Here is a 20,877-nt window from a genome sequence, read left to right on the forward strand (position 1 = left end):
GGGGGTGGGGGGCACCACACACAACGCGCACACACTCACACACACCATGATCAACCTGTGGGGGGGGGACACACACAAACACACAACGATAGAGGTGTGTGTGTGAGGAGTGTGTTCATATGAGTGTGTGTGTGTGTGTAGAGGTGCGTGTGTGAGGAGTGTGTTCATATGGGTGTGTGTGTGTGAGGAGGGGGGGGTCTGTGTGAGAAGTGTGTTCATAGTGAGTAGAGATGTGTGTGTGCAGGGTGTGTGTGTTACCTCCCCAGTGCAGTAGCAGATGTGTTGATATGAGTGTGTGTGTGTGTGTGTGTGTGTGTCTATAGAGGTGTTTGTGTGAGGAGTGTGTTCATATGAGTGTGTGTGTGTGTGTTTGTGTTAAGGTGTGTGTGTGTGAGGAGTATGTTCATATGTGTGTGTGTGTAGAGGTGTGTGTGTGAGGAGTGTGTTCATATGAGTGTGTGTGTGTGTGTGTGTGTGTGTGTGTGTGTGTGTGAGGAGTGTGTTCATATGAGTGTGTGTGTGTGTTCATTATTGTGTGTGTGTAGAGCTGTGTGTGTGTGAGGTGCCTGTTCATACGAGTGTGTATAGGTGTGTGTGTGTGTCTGTAGAGGTGTCTGTGTGAGGAGTGTGTTGTGCGTGTGTGTATCTGTAGAGGTGTCTGTGTGAGGAGTGTGTTGTGCGTGTGTGTGTTACCTCCCCAGTGCAGTAGAAGATGGAGGCTCTGAGCAGCTTGATTGTCATGGAGATGATCGTAATGCTACTGGAAGCAGCAGCTTTGGTGATGCATTCTTCAGCCTGCTCCAGGTGCACCTGAACACACACACACACACAGATATGAATGATATTAGTTGGACAACGGTACATTTTCAAAAGGTTTTTTTTTAAGTGTAAAACATTCAAAAATTACATAATATAAGAATGTTATGTAATCGACATAAGAGACTGTTGTTTTGATGGAAAATACTGGACAATGATCCAACCACTGATCCATAAGTAGAACTGGATAGGCAGGACTACTGACTATTGCAGGACTATTGCAGGACTAACTATTGACTACTGCAGGACTATTGACTACTGCAGGATTATTGACTATATCAATAATGTTCATTTTCAAACCCAGGAAGTGGCACTGGGATTTATATTCCCCATTCAAAGCCGCCATCTTTGCCCATTTAAGTCGATCCGGGTACTAACTAGGGGTGTAAAGGTACATGTATTCACACCTAACCGTTTAGGTACAGGACGTTAGGTTCCATACCAGACCGTTTAGGCACAGGACATTAGGTTCCATACCGAACCGTTTAGGTACAGTACAGGACATTAGGTTTAACACAGGACATTAGGTTCCATACCGAACCGTTTAGGTACAGGACATTAGGTTCCATACCGAACCGTTTAGGTACAGGACATTAGGTTCCAAACCGGACCGTTTAGGTACACGACATTAGGTTCCATACTGAACCGTTTAGGTACAGGGTGTTGGGTTCCATTTGTACCGAATGTACCAAATGCAGTCTTCAACTGTAATCAACAGCAGGCTTTTATTGTGTGTGTTTTTTTACCTGTGCGCTCTCCCACTCTCCAAGGTCCATCAGTACACGTGCACAGTGACACAGGGCACTGGCACTGCTCTGGGCATCACCAAGGCAACAGGACAAACGGTGAGCCAGCTGGTAGCTCTGCAGAGCCTCTAGTGGCTGAAAGAGGGAAGAGGAAAGTGTACATTTTAAAGTACAAATTTAAAGACTTTTTTAAGACCTCTAAAGGAAAAAAATACCATTACTACAGTGTCAAGTTATTGTATGTGAAACCACAGCACTTCTTGTGTACATACACACACGTACACAAAAACACACACACACACAAGTGGTGTAATGGATCATAGCTAGGGTTGTAACGATATGCATTGCGTAAGGCAGAATCGCGACACCCCTTCCAGTGTTTCCCATAGCATGGCCGCACACGTCTCCCGCCGGTATGTTGTCCATAAATAAATAAAAATGTCATTGCCCTCGTAGCTTTTATTGTAGAGCTATGCGTGCAACTTTACTGCTGTGAAAAGAGGTCATTTACAAAGCATGATTATTGCGGTACTTGAACTGGTCACATTATAGACAGAATTATTCTTGTTTTTCTTTCACCTTTTTCATTAACACTATAGTAGTAGTAGTAGGGCCTAATAGTAATTACTACTTGCATAATTATTAGAAATTGAAATGAGACAAAAATGAAATGGCACAACACAGAAAATTTTATTGAAAATTAAAGCTGAATTAGGCCACATCTCACCTGTGAGCTAAACTATTTAAAATTAAAGCTTAATCAGGCCAATCAGACCTGAGAAACTATTATTATAAAAAATGTATCAACTGTATAGACATCTTTTATATCCTTCATGTCATTACACTGTATTGGTGTTGTGCAAGCCAAACTGAGTGCCTGTCATGTTAAGGCTGTGAATGAAGGCCTGTGTGGCTGGAAAGTCTCAGGTTTTAAGCTAACTTAGTAGCGTTGTGCATAAGGATATGTGGATGAAATTCATTACGTTTTCCATGTCATTTGTTAAAATAAATGCTCAAAATCGAACAAAATCTCTCTTGAATTTTGGGAGATAAGTGTCTTGTAATGATAATTTCTATGATTTTGGTGAGCTTTACAGGAATGACAAGGTACTATCTCCAGGTGTAAATGGTTGTGTATCCTATTACTCAAATGCCACTAAACCCAAGAGTAGGATAGACCTTAATTTCACAGCCTAGGTATGTTAGCAACACAGGGTTTGAGGGCATTGGCTGTATATAGCAAACAAAAACGAAACCCTGCGTGGAATTTCTCTGGGATAACTGAAGGTAACGGCGAGCTACCTCGCTGGTGTTTCATTTGGTTCCTTGACTAAAATATAATGTAGGCTACGTTTTTTTTGCACAAAATTGGGTGTGCTAATAAACGTACACATACAAATGCGATTTCCTGTGAAATTCCTGGCTGCACCTTCAACATTAGGCTACTATTATTTGTTTTCCTGGCTGCGCCTTCAACATTAGCCTACTATTATTTGTTGACATCAAACCTGGAGAGGAACGAACAGCAGCTGTTTCCGCAGTTCACTTGCGTGTTTTTTTCCTTTAAATTAGGTTACTGATCATGTGACTCTCACCTTTAAATTAGGTTACTGATCATGTGACTCTCACCTTTAAATTAGGTTACTGATCATGTGACTCTCACCTTTAAATTAGGTTGTTGATCATGTGACACTCACCTTGCTCATGAGCGTATAGAGTGAAGCCAGTAGGAGGAGGCTGGAAGCAGTGTGGGCGGGATGTCTGACTACTGGCACCGCCCCCTCCACCACCAGCCCCGCCCACAAGGACAGACTCTTGTTCAGGGCAGCCAGACGATCTAGGGGGTTCAGGTAGACACAGATACAGATGTAACACCGCGCGCACACACGCACACGCACGTACACACGAATGCACACACACACACACGCGCACTCACAAACACGAACACACACACATGAAAAAACACCTCCATCCCTCCTCCAGTGAACGAATTCCCTGGATTCTACTCAAATTTGATTCAGTCTCTGATGACACAGATTTACATTTTCAAATCATTCTCACCTTACCACACTGGTTCCAAACGTAACTGACCATTTTGCACAGTATTAAACATAAGCGTGTGTCTTACTGATGTGTTGTACAGTATTAAACATAAGCGTGTGTGTGCGTGTTGTACAGTATTAATCATAAGCGTGTGGGCGTGTCTTACCGGCGTGTTGCACAGTATAAAACATAAGCGTGTGTCTTACTGATGTGTTGTACAGTATTAATCATATGCATGTGTGTGTTGTACAGTATTAAACATAAGCGTGTGCGTGCGTGTTGTACAGTATTAATCATAAGCGTGTGGGCGTGTCTTACCGGTGTGTTGTTTGAGGTTGAAGTTGAGGCCCTCGTACACAAGCACGCTCTCTTTCACTCTCTCCCTCTCCTCCTGGTCCAGGTCATTAGGGAGGAGTGGTTCCAAACAGGCCACGCCCCCTCTGTCCTGCTCTTCGCGCAAACGTTTCTCTGTTGACATCGCCTGCATCAGCACAGGAGAAACGCTAGTGTTACAGTACAGGACACGGGCATCAGTGCTATAGAACACAGAACACAAGAGTATCAGTGTCTTAGAACACAGGACATGAGTATCAGTGTTACAGAACACAGGACATGAGTATCAGTGTTACAGAACACAGGACATGAGTATCAGTGTTACAGAACACAGGACATGAGTATCAGTGTTACAGAACAAAAGACATTAGTATCAATCAGTGTGACAGAACACGAGTATCAAACAGGACTTGAGTATCAATGTTACAGTACATGACATAGAATTCAGTGGATACTTTGCTGCCTAAATAGTGCAAAAGAGGACAATATAACACATTATCTTTCAAGGCTTATCATTTGTGTGTGTGTGTGTATGTGTGTGTGAGTGTGTGTGTGTTACCTCTTGTAAACTTTTCTCTAATTGACAAATGTAGAGCCAGAGGGAGGTGTGTGTGTTAGTGTGTGTGTGTGTGTTACCTCTTGTAAACATGCTCACACGCTGGCTTCTGCAACAGCTGCGTACAAATGCGTGTGCAGAACTGTTTTGGGGGGCAGCCGTGGCCTACTGGGTTGCCGGTTCGAATCCCGACCAGTAGGAACGGCTGAAGTGCCCTTGAGCAAGGCACCTAACCCCTCACTGCTCCCCTAGCGCCACTGTAGCAGGCAGCTCACTGCGCCGGGATTAGTGTGTGCTTCACCTCACTGTGTGTTCACTGTGTGCTGAGTGTGTTTCACTAATTCACGGATTGGGATAAAAACAGAGACCAAATTCCCTTACAGGATCAAAAGAGTATATGTACTTATACTTATACTAAACTCTTCTCTAATTGGCAGATGTAGAGCCAGAGGGAGATGTGTGTGTGTGTGTGTGTGTGTGTGTGTTTCCTCTTGTAAACTCTTCTCTGATTGGCAGATGTAGAGCCAAAGGGAGGCGTGTGTGTTACCTCTTGTAAACTCTTCTCTGATTGGCAGATGTACAGCCAGAGGGAGGCGTGTGCTGTGTCATCTCTCAGCCAATCAGCATTCGCTACAGTCTCAGGCTCCACCTCCAGCAGCCGCAAAGCCTCATGGGCAAAATCTACAGGCGAGCTAAAGAAAACACACACACATTATATCATGAGGAACACACACTAAACCAGGGGCGGGCAAACTTTTTGGCTCAAGGGCCACATTGGGTTTTGAAAATTGCCCGGCGGGCCGCACAACAACCCCCGCCCCACGACACACACATAAAAAACTAAATTTTTTATAGCCTATAATTTAGTATGAAAAGTATTTGTTTTAAAATGTGAATTGCTTAAAAATACTGCTAATTTTATGCTGTTTAACAAATGTATAAATTGTGCACTGTTGCTTTAAGACAGTCGATTTAATTCACGTTTATTTCTCAATGATCTTCTGCCTGCTCCGCTATGGCTAGTGCTGTACCTACGGCTGGGCCCTCTCACAGTTTTTAAATGGTTAGTAGTGGGAACTTCATGATTTCCTTTTAAAAGTTTTTTATAAGAAGGACATATCACTTATCAACAATGACAAGCCAGAACCTGCGGCTCTCTCTCCCTCTCGTGAATGCAGACGCGTTCCCAATTAAATGGATCGCATAATGTTCACGTTAGATCTGCTGCAAAGGAGATAACTAAGAGTTAACTTAGTTTAACATGATGTTATCTCTATTTAACATCGTGTTTTGACATTGACATTGTAAACGTTCTCTAAGGAGAGTGAAAAGCAGTTTGCAGTAAAGCTAACCAACTATCGCAGGGAAAAAAATAGCGAGCAGCCTGATAACCAAATGAAATGCTTGGGCGGCGGATGAAAGTGCGGGGATCCGCCCAAGGCCGCAGTTTGCTTGCCCCCTGCACTAAACACACACACACACACCAGCGCTCTCCTCTTCACACACCAAAGTCATACACACACCAGCAAGTCAAGTATATACACCAGCAAACACAAAGCAGCAAGTTAAAGGGACACCAGGCAAGCCTGATGCTTTTTCTCTACGAAACTCCCCCTCGCTTGGTCTAAAGCTCTTTTCCTTTTCTTTATGCGTTCCGTCAAGGGTTTTTAAGCTGCTTCTTTGCCGGCTTTGCCATTATACACATCGTTTGCAAATAATCTCTAGCGTTTAAGTTAGCCTGCCTCTGTGCTGTAAACTGATCCTGCTTCGGTCGGCGGGTAGGATACACCGAACTTGCAAGTGGGATATTATCCCTACAGGCAGTAGGGGCGGGCGAGAGAGCCTGCATTCGCCCCGTAATGAGTCATTTAACCGTATACCGACTTACGAAGATGATTAATTAACACGAAAACGTTGCCTGGTGTCCCTTTAAGCACACACACACACACACACACACCACAGTATGCACTCATGCCCTCTTCTCTTCACACTGAAAACACTCCATCATGCAGCCTAAATGTCTATATTTCCACTCAGTCATGCAGCCTAACGGCCTCACACAGCTGCGTGCGTTGTAGTGCTGGAGACGCATCCCATTCACTTTACATGGGCTCACGTCATCCGTTGCCGAACTGTGGGTCCGTTGCGTTGCGTTTCTCCTGTTGCTCGCGTTGAGAAGTTCAGCTGTTGCTGCACCGACAGACGGCACCGGCCAATCAAGCCAATCGACTGACAGCACAAACCATCAAATTACGGTTATACTTCAAGTCATTTGCATAGCTACCGTCGGGAACACCCACTGGCATGCGTTGACGGAACGCAACTGTGTGTAGAAGCCGTAAATCTCTATATTTGCACTCAGTCATGCAGCCTAAATGTCTATATTTACGCTCACCTCAACAGCAGGTTTAAAATTAACCCCTAACTTAAATTTAAATCTATTAAAGCAGTTGAGCAACAGGATTCAAATAAATCCAGGTTTATGTGAACATTTAAACCAAGATTAAAATGATGGTTAAAATGTAAACCTGATTATCTTTAAACTAGGTTTAAAGTTTGGTGCAACTGGATAATGGATAAACCTTGATTAAAGTAAGTAAGTAAAATGTATTTCTAAAATGTATGTCCAAAGCTACACAGTTTACGCTAACCAAATTGCTGGTTAAAACATAATCCTTGTTGGTGCAACCCACTCATAGCCTAGAAATCTAGACACGCCCCCAGCGGCAGCAAATTACATGAGCTGCCAGGGCTAGTCTAGCAACTCTCCGTTGGCTTGTAAGCTCCAGAAATCGAAACTCAATCAGGCCAATGAAATCGTGTATAGAGTCGTTAGGTGGGCTTAACATAATGATTGATGGCAGAGTTGCAACGGTTTGGCTTGAATTCCCTGCCATTTGAAAACAAATAAGATGGATGTTGCTGTTGGCCAAACATTGTGACACGAGTTAAGCTTTTATTAAGTTGGCAAACGTTTGAACTAGCCAACTAGCTCCTCTGGTGGGAAACGCATGGGACTCATAGCGCTGCCGCTGTCCTATTGCGTGCAGAGGGAATTTGAAAGACAACTGATTATCCCGCCCCTCGGACTGAGCACTGCGAACGGTGAGTGCCCAGACACCCACATACTTCAATGTAAATATAGAGATTTAGGCTGCATGGCGTTAGGCTGCATGATGGAGTGTAAATATAGACATTTAGGCTACATTACGGAGTGTAAATATAGAGATTTAGGCTACATTACGGAGTGTAAATATAGACATTTAGGCTGCATGATGTTAGGGCTACATTACGGAGTGTTTTCAGTGTGAAGAGTGCATACTGTGGTGTGTGTGTGTGTGTTGTAGAACCCTGACTCACCAGTCGGTCAGTTGACTGAAGTCGTGGAGGCAGGTGACCTGTGCAAGTTGAAGGAGTGTGTGAGCACGTGTGTGTGTGTGTTCGCTGTCCTCAGGACACAAGTCCAGCAAGTCACATAGCGTGTTGTACGTCTCCCGATGCAGGTCATGTGACCCGTCCGCATACGCACGGAGCTCCACCTCCAGCAGCTGCATCATCACTGCATCACCAGGCTCCGCCCCCTGAAAGCTGTCCCGGAGGGTCCTGGTGCACGCACACACACACACAACACACATAAAGACACACACAAAAAGAGACACACATAAAAGACACACAAAGACACACAAAAAAGAGACACACATAAAAAGACACACACATAAAGACACACACAAACACACACACAAACACACACACACACACACACACACACACACACACAAAAGAGACACACAAACACAACACACACACAGACCCAGAGACACACACAAACACAAAGATACGCATATAAAACTCAAAAACTTCTCTATACGGTGTCATGATGTATAGAATTGTACTATGTAAGTATGTGTTTACAGATATATAATGTATAAGTAATGAATATAATGTCAATAAGTGAGTGTATATCTGGAGAATATAATGTATAGCTCTGGTAATGAGAGGCTACATGATAACTAGAGATAACTAGGTAGAGGAACACAGAGAGATAACTAGGTAGATAAATTCTAGCTTCTGCGCCAATCTCCCTACCCATTCATCTTGGTGGAATACTTCACAAACCGTTCGTTCAACACAAACCATATATCAAAATAAACAGCAGACCTTACCGAACACAAAGGTGTAAAGCAGTCCCCTGTACAGTTAGCCGTTCCATAGTAATCCGTTTTTGAATTTGCAGCAAATTTCGACATGCATGTCTCCAAATTTGGGCTTTAAGTTTCACAATGTGTTCAAAATTTTCTACATGATTTCATAACAGGCCAAATACAAAATAAATTTTATAAATATCGCCTAGATATTGGTAAAAATCAGAGGATATACAGCTGACTAAGAGTTTGTGAAAGTAGCCTTAATGATCACAAAATGCTAAGCATGCATCTAGGCTATTGGAGTTTCTTAAAGCTGAGCTGTGCTTAAATTGTTCAATACATGATTTCATAACAGGCCAAATATAAAATAAATGTTAAATATAGCCTAGATATCTGTAAATATTATGATCAGATGATTTACAGTTCTATGTAATATGTCATGTTTCATGTTTTTGTAATGTTTCATACAGTTATGCAGGTCTACTGCTGAGACATGTGGCCTTTGTGCCCCCCACCAAATATGCCTAACTGAAGGCCAAGTGGCCTTGCCCCTAAAATGGTGAAATTCCAAGCCTGCATGTGTGTGTACATTATATAGTATGTGTGTGTGCATTATATATATTGTCTTACCGAAGCAGCAGCTCCTCTTCTCCACTCTTGGCCGCATCAGCTTTGATCTTGGCCCACAGTTTGATGGGGTGTGTGTGCGAGAGAGAGTGTGTGTGTGTGATGCTGCACATATCCCGCAGCTCCTCCTTGCTGAGGCAGAGTAGCCAGTCAGACACTGCCTGCAGCGCACCCCGGTGGTCACCCACACGCCGGAAACTCTGAACAGCCTGCAGAAAGCAGTGGTTCACCTACACACACAGACAGGCACCAATAAACAAGAAAGAATGTAATGAGAAGAACTATAGCAGTATGGCTAAGTCCTAACAGGCCAGTTTTAATCCTGCGGTTCTAGATGGGGGAACAGTTCTAACAGGCCAGTTTTAATCAGCCGGTTCTAGATGGGGGAACAGTCCTAACAGGTCAGTTTTAATCAGGCGGTTCTAGATGGGGGAACAGTTCTAACAGGCCAGTTTTTAGGTGGTTCTGCTGGATCGTACCCTCTCAGTGGACAGAGAAGGGGGGCGGGACTTCACCAACTGCTCACATAGAGGTTTGACCAGTGAAAGCGCTTCCAGATGCAATTTCCTGTTGAACAACTCAAACACAACCCCATTCATAGTAGACACTACACACACACACACACACACAGACAACACACACAATGTTAAACAACTCAAATACAACCCCATTCACAGTAGACACAACACACCAGGGATGGAAATTAAATATGTTGTCCACCCGGCACTGTGGCTGGTGGATTCCAAAATCTACCAGCCACTCAACTTGGTTACCAGTCACTAGAGATATGGTATGAAAATGTGATGATATGACCAAAAATGATCATGGCTAATGGCATTACGATATGATTAAAATGTGCCGATTTGTTTCTAAACCTACCACCAATGTTGGACAGAACTTAATTGGCCTGTCCTCCATGCACAGTAGCAACAAGTTAACCAAACCGCATCAATATACCAGTGTCATAAAAGTGGTGTGGCTCCTTTAAGACACAATCCATTGGTGTGAGTTCTGTAGCTATCCAACTTCATACTATACCGTAGCCTACATCATCTGATTTTCATACTATACCGTAGCCTACATCTGATTTTAAAAGAGAAATCCGGTGAGTTTTCAAGTCAAGTTTATTTATATAGCGAATTTCATACAGAGGTCACTCAATGTGCAGAGGTCAAACAAAAGCAAACAGGAATAGCTAATAAAAGTATAGGAAGGCAATAGTCAAAGAATAGTTTAAAAAGTAAAGAATAAAACGTACGTAAGTAAAAACACACAAGGTAATGGTACAGCAAAAGTTTAAAGATTAATAATTAAAAGAAGAAACAACATTAGGGATGTAACGGTATGAAAATTTAACCTCACGGTTATAGTGACCAAAATGATCACGGTTTTCGGTATTATCACAGTATTTTTAAAAGTGTGTTCAATATGTTCAGAAAGCACTGATAGGCCTACACAAGCTGAAATAGTTTCAAAAAGTGTCCTGTTCACTTTTTCCTTGGTCATGTTTAATTGGCTATGCGCTTATAGCTTAACTTACCCTACCATTACTTGAAGTTTGCTATTTCTGTTATTTGGATCCATTGAGTGAGACCAAAGTAAGTGTTAGAAATAAAACTTTAGGCTACTGTATTCTCCTGATAACGTGAGTGGAATGGATTTAATGTGGACGCGAACATAAAAAGACGTAGAGTGGCTACATGATACAGTGCACATTTTGCGTTGAAAATCAGGTGTAGCCTAATCCGAATCACAGTTAAAACCATCAATTAGACAACAGAATCAGTAGGGTATCAGTTTTGTTTCATTGTACCAGGCCTACTGTATGTCAAAAGCAGCTTCAGATGAAGATGGAAAGGATTAAAACACACGGTTTCCACACCGTGGTAATCAACCGTGATAATTATGATATTTGAAAAGAAAACGGTAATTGTTATCGTCAATATTTTTATCGCGGTTTACCATTATACCAGTAATCGTTACATCCCTAAACAACAATTTTTGTGGATTTTCGATTACGGGAATATTGGATTATTGCATGTTTCTGTTTCAAGGAGCGACTCCTTTTTGTCTGTTGGACATTGCGCGCACCTTGAGCTGCGGTAGCACTTTATGTGACTTTTGGGGTTGGGGCTTTGTAGAACAAAGTGGTCGAGTTTTAAATGTACATGCTTGGACTGAGCAATATATTTCTGTTGTTTGGGGTAGGGGCTATTTTGTTAATATTATGGGGTTTGTTGCATGTATGAATTCAGTTAATAGTGAAGTCTCACTAAACAGCCGGCCTACTTTAAAAACAAATGACTGGTGTCCGAATTATTTCCTTAGTTTAGTAGTGTTCATCTCTTATACAATTTAGGGTTGAATTGTTACACCCTGCTGTGTGGGCGTTATCCTGCTGTATGGGCGTTTCCCTGCTGTGTGGGCGTTTCCCTGCTGTGTGGGCTACTGTATGTGTGGGCCCTGCTGTGTGGGCGTTATCCTGCTGTGTGGGCGTATCCTGCTGTGTGGGCGCTATCCTGCTGTGTGGGCGCTTATCCTGCTGTGTGGGCGCTATCCTGCTGTGTGTGGGCGTTAGGGTTAGGGTACCTGCATGCTGAAGGAGATTCTCATTGGCCAGTTTCTGCAGGTGCTGGAGAAGCTCAGTAACGGAACCCTGCAGACGCTCCATCACCTGCTGCAAACACACTCCCTCCAGCACCTGCACACACACACACACACACACACACACAACAATATCAGCACCGACACACACACACACAGACAGACAGAATATCAGCACCTGCGCACACACAGACAGACACAATATCAGCACCTGCGCACACACACACACACACACACACACACACACACACACACACACATATCAGCACCTGCACACACAATATCAGCACCTGCACACACACACACACACACAATATCAGCACCTGCAGACACACACACAGACACAATATCAGCACCTGCGCGCACACACATACACACACACAGACACAAAGTATAAGTAAGTATAAGTATATATACTCTTTTGATCCCATGAAGGAAATTTGGTCTCTGCATTTATCCCAATCCGTGAATTAGTAAAAAACACTCAACACACAGTGAACACACAGTGAGGTGAAGCACACACTAATCCCGGCGCAGTGAGCTGCCTGCAACAACCGTGGCGCTCGGGGAGCAGTGAGGGATTAGGTGCCTTGCTCAAGGGCACTTCAGCCGTGCCCTACTGGTCGGGGTTCGAACCGGCAACCCTCCGGTTATAAGTCCGAAGCGCTAACCAGTAGGCCACGGCTGCCCCCAATCAGCACCTGCGCACACACACACACACTATCAGCACCTGCGCATGCACACACACACACACGATATCAGCACCTGCACACACACACACACACAATATCAGCAGCTGCACACACACACACACAATATCAGCAGCTGCACACGCGCGCACACACACACACACACAATATCAGCACCTGCACACACACAGACAGACACAATGTCAGCACTGGCACACACACACACACAATATCAGCACCTGCACAAGCACACACAATATCAGCACCTGCACACACACACACACACAATATCAGCACCTGCACACACACACACACAATATCAGCACCTGCATGCACACACACACACACACAATATCAGCAGCGGCACCACACACACACAATATCAGCACCTGCACACACACACACACAGACACAATATCAGCACTGGCACACACACACACACACAATATCAGCACCTGCACACGCACACAATATCAGCACCTGCACACACACACACAGACACAATATCAGCACCTGCACACAGACACAATATCAGCACCTGCACACACACACACACACACAATATCAGCACCTGCACACACACACAAAAAGACACAATATCAGCACTTGCACACACACACACACACAATACAGGGTTCCTACACATTTTCCATTTCAAAATTCCATACTTTTTCCATACTCAAATTTTCAAACTTCGATACATTTTTCTGACCATAATTCTAGACATTGTCAATGGAGCGTTCTACTAGCATTGTAAAGAGCTGTATATTATTAACTTATTAGCCCTCAGAAAACACTTGCCCACTGTTGGATACTTTTCGTTGAAGAAGTGCTGTGTTGGAAGGTGCACTCACATTTTTAGTTCTTTGTAGATACAGCATAGCCTACTACATATGTTGGAGACTAGTGCACTGATGGCAGATGCCTCAGAAATCACCGTAAACAATAGGCTATTATTTGTTTGCAATAACAGTTTATCAGATAATGCAGGATCCTTGTCTTGGTAACTTTTACAAAATCAAAAAAGTCTACCAGTGTTTTAGCCGAAAATAGCAGAGCTACGCAAACATACCAGTGCACAATAGTGTAGGGCACTTGCATAGAACAGGGTTTTTTTCTGAGGACCCCCATGTAATTGTATCTTGACGATGTGGACTGCCAGTTAAGCTACACAGCAGTAGGAAAGGTTCATTATCACCCAAGTGAGGTGATTAGTACTGTAGATGCGGGGTCATCCCTATGTTCTCCGGGTCTTATGTTCCCCGCTCGGGGTTGGGGTTAGGATTATGGTTAGGGTCCTATGTTCCCTGGTCCCATACAAAGCGGGGAACATAAGGTACGCTCCCGTAGATGCAATAGTCTGGAAACACAAATATTCCTCCATACCCTTGTTTCTTTTTTCCATACTTATTCAGACCTGGAAATTACTCAAATCAAATCCCATACTTTTCCAGGTTTTCCATACTGCGTAGGAACCCTGACGATATCAGCACCTGCACACACACAATATCAGCACCTGCGCACACACACACACAGACACAATATCAGCACCTGCGCACACACACACAGACACAATATCAGCACCTGCACACACACACACACAATATCAGCACCTGCGCACACACACACACAGACACAATATCAGCACCTGCACACACACTCACCTTTGATTTCTTCAGGCTAGTGTGTGTACTGCTGAAAGCTTGACACAAGCTCTGGCAGAGGGTAGTCTGAAGGTTTGGAGCCTCACAAACCTAAACACACACATACACACACAAGAGTTGTATTGATTACAAACCTAAACCCACACACACACGAGAGTTCTATTTATTACAAACTTAAAACACACACACCAGTTGTATTGATTACAAACCTAAACACACACACACACACGAGAGTTCTATTGATTACAAACCTAAACACACACACACACACACACACACACACACGAGAGTTCTATTGATTACAATTTTCCCTTATATCTTTCAATCGAGTATAATTCAATTAGGAAATGTACAAACCACTCAGAAGGCCTAACTGATCAACATCTATTTGAAAAATACCAGCTGTAATGTGTAATGTAATGTACCACACAACCGCAACGGGTCATTTTAACTTGCACAGATGTACAGTCACATTCTCCATAGAACCCCCCCCATGTATGTCTCCCCCCCAGAACTGTGGGGAGACATACATGTGTAGCATTGATCTTTATTACACGGCTCTTCACAATGCTAGTAGAACGCTCCATTGGCTTGAATGGGATTTCCCAAAGTTCTAAGGTAAAATATTTTCATGTAATTACCGCTGCAAACATATAATTACCGCTGTCAATGGCAACGGCTTTTGTGCTTCTGATACGTCTTTCATATCACTACGCAAGGACTGGAACTTCAAGTGAAAGCAGACGGTTGATCAGCTGTGTTCTAAAGAATGTTTGATTCAAGTTCAGCGTGTGTTGTTGCGAACTATTTGTTTCTCAGCAAATGCCACGATGAACGGTAACAAATAGGCTAGGCTATGTAGGCTAAAGAGTCACATCGTGGGGAGTTTATTTCGTTTTGGCAAGTAGCCGTGTAATAAGCGTGATAATGTCGGGGTCCGGTTCGCCCTGTCGGGACTTATTTTCCCAATAATGACCGGCGTTCTATACATTATCCCTTACGTAACTTTAAATACATAAAAAATATATATCTGTAATTATAAGACATATGTAACTGTAGCATGATTTGTAGCAGCAGAAGATCAGTAGAGCTGAATTGTAATTGTGTTTTCAACACAATTGATTGATCTGGTTTCAAGTGGCGCTAACTACTAGGATGGCACAATACCACTTTTTCATGCCTGATACCGATATGACAACCTTGAGTAGCTGTGTTTGCTCACTTCTGGGTGTGTTTGTGTGTGTGTGTGTTGAGTTTGTTTATTTGTTTTTCTCCGACTAGCGCGGTAAAGCGCAAACACACAAGCACATGACGGCTCTAGATAGGGCTGAGCTCCGCTCTGCTTAGGTTAAACGGCGGGTCATTCACGAGAGGATTTTGGGATGCGCAGATTCAACGCAGATCCACATATCTTGTTAGAGTGATGAAATACATCCACACCGCTGACATTATATTGAGAAAAAAGTATAGCCAACCAAGCTCAAGTAGCTCAGCGTCGCCAGACAGAAATTAGGGCTTTAAATAAATATTGGCGCAAATTATCGGCCAGAATTCTGTTATCTGACCGATAATAATAATATTTTCATTTTTTCACTTATCTGCCAATAATATATCGGCCGCCGATATATCGTGCATCCCTAGTGTGTGTACCGTCTAGAGCAGTGTTTTTCAACCACTGTGCCGGGGCACACTAGTGTGCCGTGAGAGATCATCAGGTGTGCCGCAGAAAATTACCCAAATGTCACTCACTGGTCCAGAAAAGCAACTGTTGCATCAAAGAATTTATAACCACATGCTCTCATTGATTGTATGATTGCACTATTTGTGGTATGCAGGCATTGTACAACGGGGGCCCCATATCCAGTATTCACAGAATCATCACATATCCAGTTCATAACAACAATTAAATTAGATATAGTCACCTACAAATGAAACAGAGGCGGCCATTGTGTTTTATTGAGCAGGTCTTGCATAGAAGCCATAATAAGGCCATATCTGTGTATTATTTGAAATTTTAGGCTATGGTATGTTCATTTTTTCTTCACACAGGATGTTAGTGTGCCGTGGGACATTTTAAGTGCCGTGGCACAAAAAATGTTGAAAAACACTGGTCTAGAGTGTGTGTATGGTTTGTTGGTGTATGTGTACCATCTGGAGTGCATATATGGTTTGTTGGTGTTGGTGTGTGTGTGTGTGTACCAGTATGGTTTGCTGGTGCTGCTTCAGGAAGTTCAGGCACGCCAGCAGTGTAGCCGCCTCCATGCCGTTTCTGGGGCCCGTCTCAGTTGCCCAGACAACCAGCTGACACGCCTCCAGTATTGGCTGGCTGTGGGTCTCCATGGTGACGGATAGGTTGCTAAGCAGCTGCGCACATGCTGCATAGGTGTGGCCTCCGTCTGACTCTGAAGTGCGCAAAAGGCGGTGCAGCTGAACCGACCAACCACAGAGCTGCAAGGCTGAGCAGAGCTCCTCCCTCTGCCCCTGGACACGCCCCTCAGCTTCCGCCACTTGCTGATTGGCCAAATCCCAGAGCTCTGCCCCACAAAGCATTTTACACACCTTGACCGTCAGAAAACACAGCGGACCCAGGTCACTCACACACTCCTCCACGCTCCACAGTGGACCCAGAACACACTCCTGGAGCAGCCGCAGCATGGTGACAGCGTGTGTGTGTGTGAGGCCGCCGCAGGCCCGTCTGTACTGGATCAGAGCCTCTTCCACATACACACACCCTTTGGAGGGGCCGCCCAGCACACACACACTCTCCTGCAACAGCCGGAAGCGCAGCGCCTCCAGCCTCACACGCAGTGTGTGTGTCGGCGCAGGTGTGTTTGTCGGCTCAGGTGTGTGCGACTCCCGCACACCACCTGCAGCATTCCACATCAGCGCAAAACAGTTCTGCACCAACGCCTGGTACTCCTCCTCCTTACAAACACACATACACACACACACATTAATTTCACAGTGATCTCAATATTGACCAAAATAGTGGTGTGAGTTAACATGATTAGGAGTTGATGCTTCAGCACCCCTATGCTAGACAAGTTAGACTTTTTTCAACTTTAAAAAGCCTCCCTGACCCTAACCCTGACCCTGAGCGGCAGAACAACATGCCGGTGATACACGTTTAAAAAATGCTCAGGACTGTTTTGAAAATACAATCTATTCTACAGGATTATAATGTAGAACAGATTATGTGAACACAAATACAATCTATTCTACATAATGTAGAACACAAATACAATCTATTCTACAGAATTGTAATGTAGAACAGATGATGTGAACACGGCTTTAAGAAGCAAAAAACTGAGGGAACAGACGTCCATGAGTAAAGGTACTTAGGCAAGGGAGTGTGTGTGTGTGTGTGTGTCTCACATGGAGGTATTATATATAACTGGAGAGTGTGACTAAGTCCCGCCCCCATTCATTTCAATGGCCCATGCTAGGCTAGCTACTACAGCCCAAAAAGTTTGAAATTGACCGCAGCCATCTTTACGAAAATGGCGTTTCATGAGTGTTCGTTTCCGGCACCAGCTAGAATTAGCCTATTGGATTCCACGTTAAAGACGGAGACAACGTAAGGTACAACGGTATGTCGTTGATGAAGATTGGACATTCCCTCAGAGGAAAAGAAGTTGCGCTTCACTTCACCTCGTTATAGGCGCAAATGTATTTAATTGGTTGGGGTAACATTTTGGGAATGGTGGTAAAGTTTGCCCTGTCTTTGAAGTCCTAGGTTATTTAATGTGATGTTCATATGTGATAATAACTTTCAAGGAGACTTTGTGCACATCCCAGGTGCTGAACAAAAAAAGTCAAGTCAAGATGAATCTGAGGAAGACCGCAAGGTCAAAACGTCATGTGCCAAATAGTGAGAAAATAGACTCAACAAAAGAGTACCAAGGAGTGTGCAAACTTTTTTCCTAAAAAAACGTGTGATAATAAACAATGCGAATCAATATTGAGTCACTTTAGGCTACACAAATAATGATTCCTAAATGCTATATTTGGACAGGTTGTAGGCTTATTACGCAGTAGGCTATCCAACGAAAATGACTATAACTAAGTAGACATGGGATGTAGGAAACTTGTGGATAGCTGGGATTTTTGCTGCACCCAGTGTGAATTTGCAGCTTGTTGTTAAACCTAGGCTACATTTGCAGGCAAACAAAATGAAGCCAAGCTTATCGATAGAAGCATCCCTCGGGTATTGTGGTTCGAGCAAACCAACGTGGACGCGCGAGTACGCTCATGCCCAACACTAAACTCGTGCATGAGCGGTCATCTACCAATCAGCATGTAAAAACTGGTGGCAGAAGTTGCAACCATGTAACGCCATGTTTTCAAAAATGTCGGTGGCCAAATGCCATGCTAAGTGGCTGAAGCTAACCCTTCAAATCCTGAGCCCCTGGTGTCTCACCTGTGAATCTGTCGCCTTCAGCCGTTGAAACAGAAGCAGTGCCAGATCAGCACAGTGCTGCTTGCCCACCTTCATTAGTTTCTGCAGGAAAACAGGAGCAGCATCAGTCTGTGTGTGTGTGTGTGTGGTCTAAAATATTTATTTGTAGAGAATTTGTGTAGTTGTGTGTATCCACATTCACAAATCAATGGATGGGAAATGGTAACAGTTAGGTAAATGTACACTTAACGTAAGGACCTATACATGTTACCTGTAAGAGCACCTATACCTGCATTTGTATGTACCTATACCTGCATGTGTGACTATACCTGCATGTTCACCTATACCTGCATGTGTATGTACCTATACCTGCATGTGCACCTATACCTGCATGTGTACCTATGCCTGCATATGCACCTATACATGCATATGCACCTATACCTGCATGTGTATGTATACCTGCATCTGTATGTACCTTTACCTGCATGTGCACCTATACCTGCATATGCACCTATACCTGCATGTGTAATGTACCTATACCTGCATGTGTGCCTATACCTGCATGTGCCTATACCTGCATGTGTATCTACATATACTTGCATGTGTATGTGCCTATACCTGCATGTGTATGTGCCTATACCTGTATGTGCACCTATACCTGCATGTATGTGCCTATACCTGCATGTGTATGTGCCTATACCTGCATGTGTACCTATACCTGCATGTGCACCTATACCTGCATGTGTATGTACCTATACCTGCATGTGCACCTATACCTGCATACTGTATGTATCTATACCTGCATGTGCCTATACCTGCATGAGTGCCTATACCTGCATGTGCATCTATACCTGCATGTGTACCTATACCTGCATGTGCCTATACCTGCATGTGCCTATACCTGCATGTGCCTATACCTGCATGTGTATGTACCTATACCTTCATGTGCACCTATACATATGCACCTATACCTGCATATACACCTATACCTGCATGTATATGTACCTATACCTGCATGTGTATGTACCTATACCTGCATGTGCACCTATACCTGCATGTGCACCTATACCTGCATGTGTATGTATACCTGCATGTGTATGTATACCTGCATGTGTATGTACTTATACCTGCATGTGCACCTGTACCTGCATGTGTATGTACCTATACCTGCATGTGTGCCTATACCTGCATATTCACCTATACCTGCATGTGTATGCACAAGCAAATGTCCATAGAGGGAACAGCTGAACAGCACATGGTGATCAGAGGAGGCCTCACCTGTAGGATGTGGAACAGCATCTTCTCCAGGTAGAGAGGAGCACTCGGCCGCACCTCCTCCACCTGCTTGTACCCGCCCACTGCCAGCTGAACCAATCGCATCACACTCTGGACAAGCCCCACCTCCAGCTGTGCTCCAAGCCCCAGCCTCTGGTAGCACGCATGGATAATGCGGTCACACACAGCTCGAGTGTGAGGCCCACCTCCACTACCCAGAAAGCCCTGCAGGGAGAGGAAAGGAATGCCACGTCACTCAAACACACACACACACACACACACACACACACACACCCTCAAGCAAACACATACACCAACCCTTTATCAAACAGACACACACACACACACACACCAGTGGGTCAGTGTTTTTTTTTTTATTATAGTTCTAGCTAATCAGATTTTTAACGCGGACTTGAGAGGGACAGGATTCAGGAACTAAGGACAGGCTCATACAGTGCTAACCCATGCATTAAACCACACTGCCTTTTTTTTTTCCTTTATTTTATAGTTCCCCTCAAGCAAACACATACACCAACCCTTTATCAAACAGACACACACACACACACACACACACCAGTGTTTCCGCTAGATTTTTTTTTTTTTTTACAGTGGCCGCAGCACCTGTTTTTTTTTTATTATAGTTCTAGCTAATCACACCATTTAGCCTAACGTGACTTGAGAGGGACAGGATTCAGGAACTAAGGACAGGCTCATCTTCTGTCTGACTCACGTCACGTTAACCCATGCATTAAACCACACTGCCTTTATTTGGTGCAAATCTCCTTTACTTTATAGTCCGCAATTCACATTAAGCCTACTAGGCCATCACCGCGAGAGCATACAAAATATTTTTGGCCAAGTTTTGCCATTTACCTTCGTTAGTACCAGTCGTTGCATTTTTACTACGTCGATTCGTGATTGAGTGCGCATCTAATGTAACAGCAGCGTCTTCGCGGAGACATCCACTCTCCAGTTTCATT

General features: G+C 43.9%; 1 protein-coding gene across 1 annotated transcript in view; it reads right to left on the reverse strand.

Annotated features, from left to right (window-relative positions):
* espl1 (extra spindle pole bodies like 1, separase) overlaps nucleotides 1-20,877 on the reverse strand; it is a 57,045-nt gene that overhangs the window by 31,856 nt on the left and 4,312 nt on the right. The window contains exons 3-15 of the mRNA XM_048263729.1: nucleotides 19,901-20,122; nucleotides 18,644-18,724; nucleotides 16,423-17,148; nucleotides 14,224-14,313; nucleotides 11,856-11,967; nucleotides 9,746-9,873; nucleotides 9,270-9,496; nucleotides 7,855-8,097; nucleotides 5,042-5,186; nucleotides 3,924-4,086; nucleotides 3,260-3,399; nucleotides 1,563-1,697; nucleotides 694-810 (exon numbers count right to left, since the gene is read on the reverse strand). Coding sequence (XP_048119686.1) covers nucleotides 694-810; nucleotides 1,563-1,697; nucleotides 3,260-3,399; nucleotides 3,924-4,086; nucleotides 5,042-5,186; nucleotides 7,855-8,097; nucleotides 9,270-9,496; nucleotides 9,746-9,873; nucleotides 11,856-11,967; nucleotides 14,224-14,313; nucleotides 16,423-17,148; nucleotides 18,644-18,724; nucleotides 19,901-20,122 — 2,529 coding nt within the window. The remainder of the gene's footprint in view (nucleotides 1-693; nucleotides 811-1,562; nucleotides 1,698-3,259; nucleotides 3,400-3,923; nucleotides 4,087-5,041; nucleotides 5,187-7,854; nucleotides 8,098-9,269; nucleotides 9,497-9,745; nucleotides 9,874-11,855; nucleotides 11,968-14,223; nucleotides 14,314-16,422; nucleotides 17,149-18,643; nucleotides 18,725-19,900; nucleotides 20,123-20,877) is intronic.

This window comes from Alosa alosa, chromosome 14, assembly GCF_017589495.1.
Source record: "Alosa alosa isolate M-15738 ecotype Scorff River chromosome 14, AALO_Geno_1.1, whole genome shotgun sequence".
Classification (NCBI taxonomy): domain Eukaryota; kingdom Metazoa; phylum Chordata; class Actinopteri; order Clupeiformes; family Clupeidae; genus Alosa; species Alosa alosa.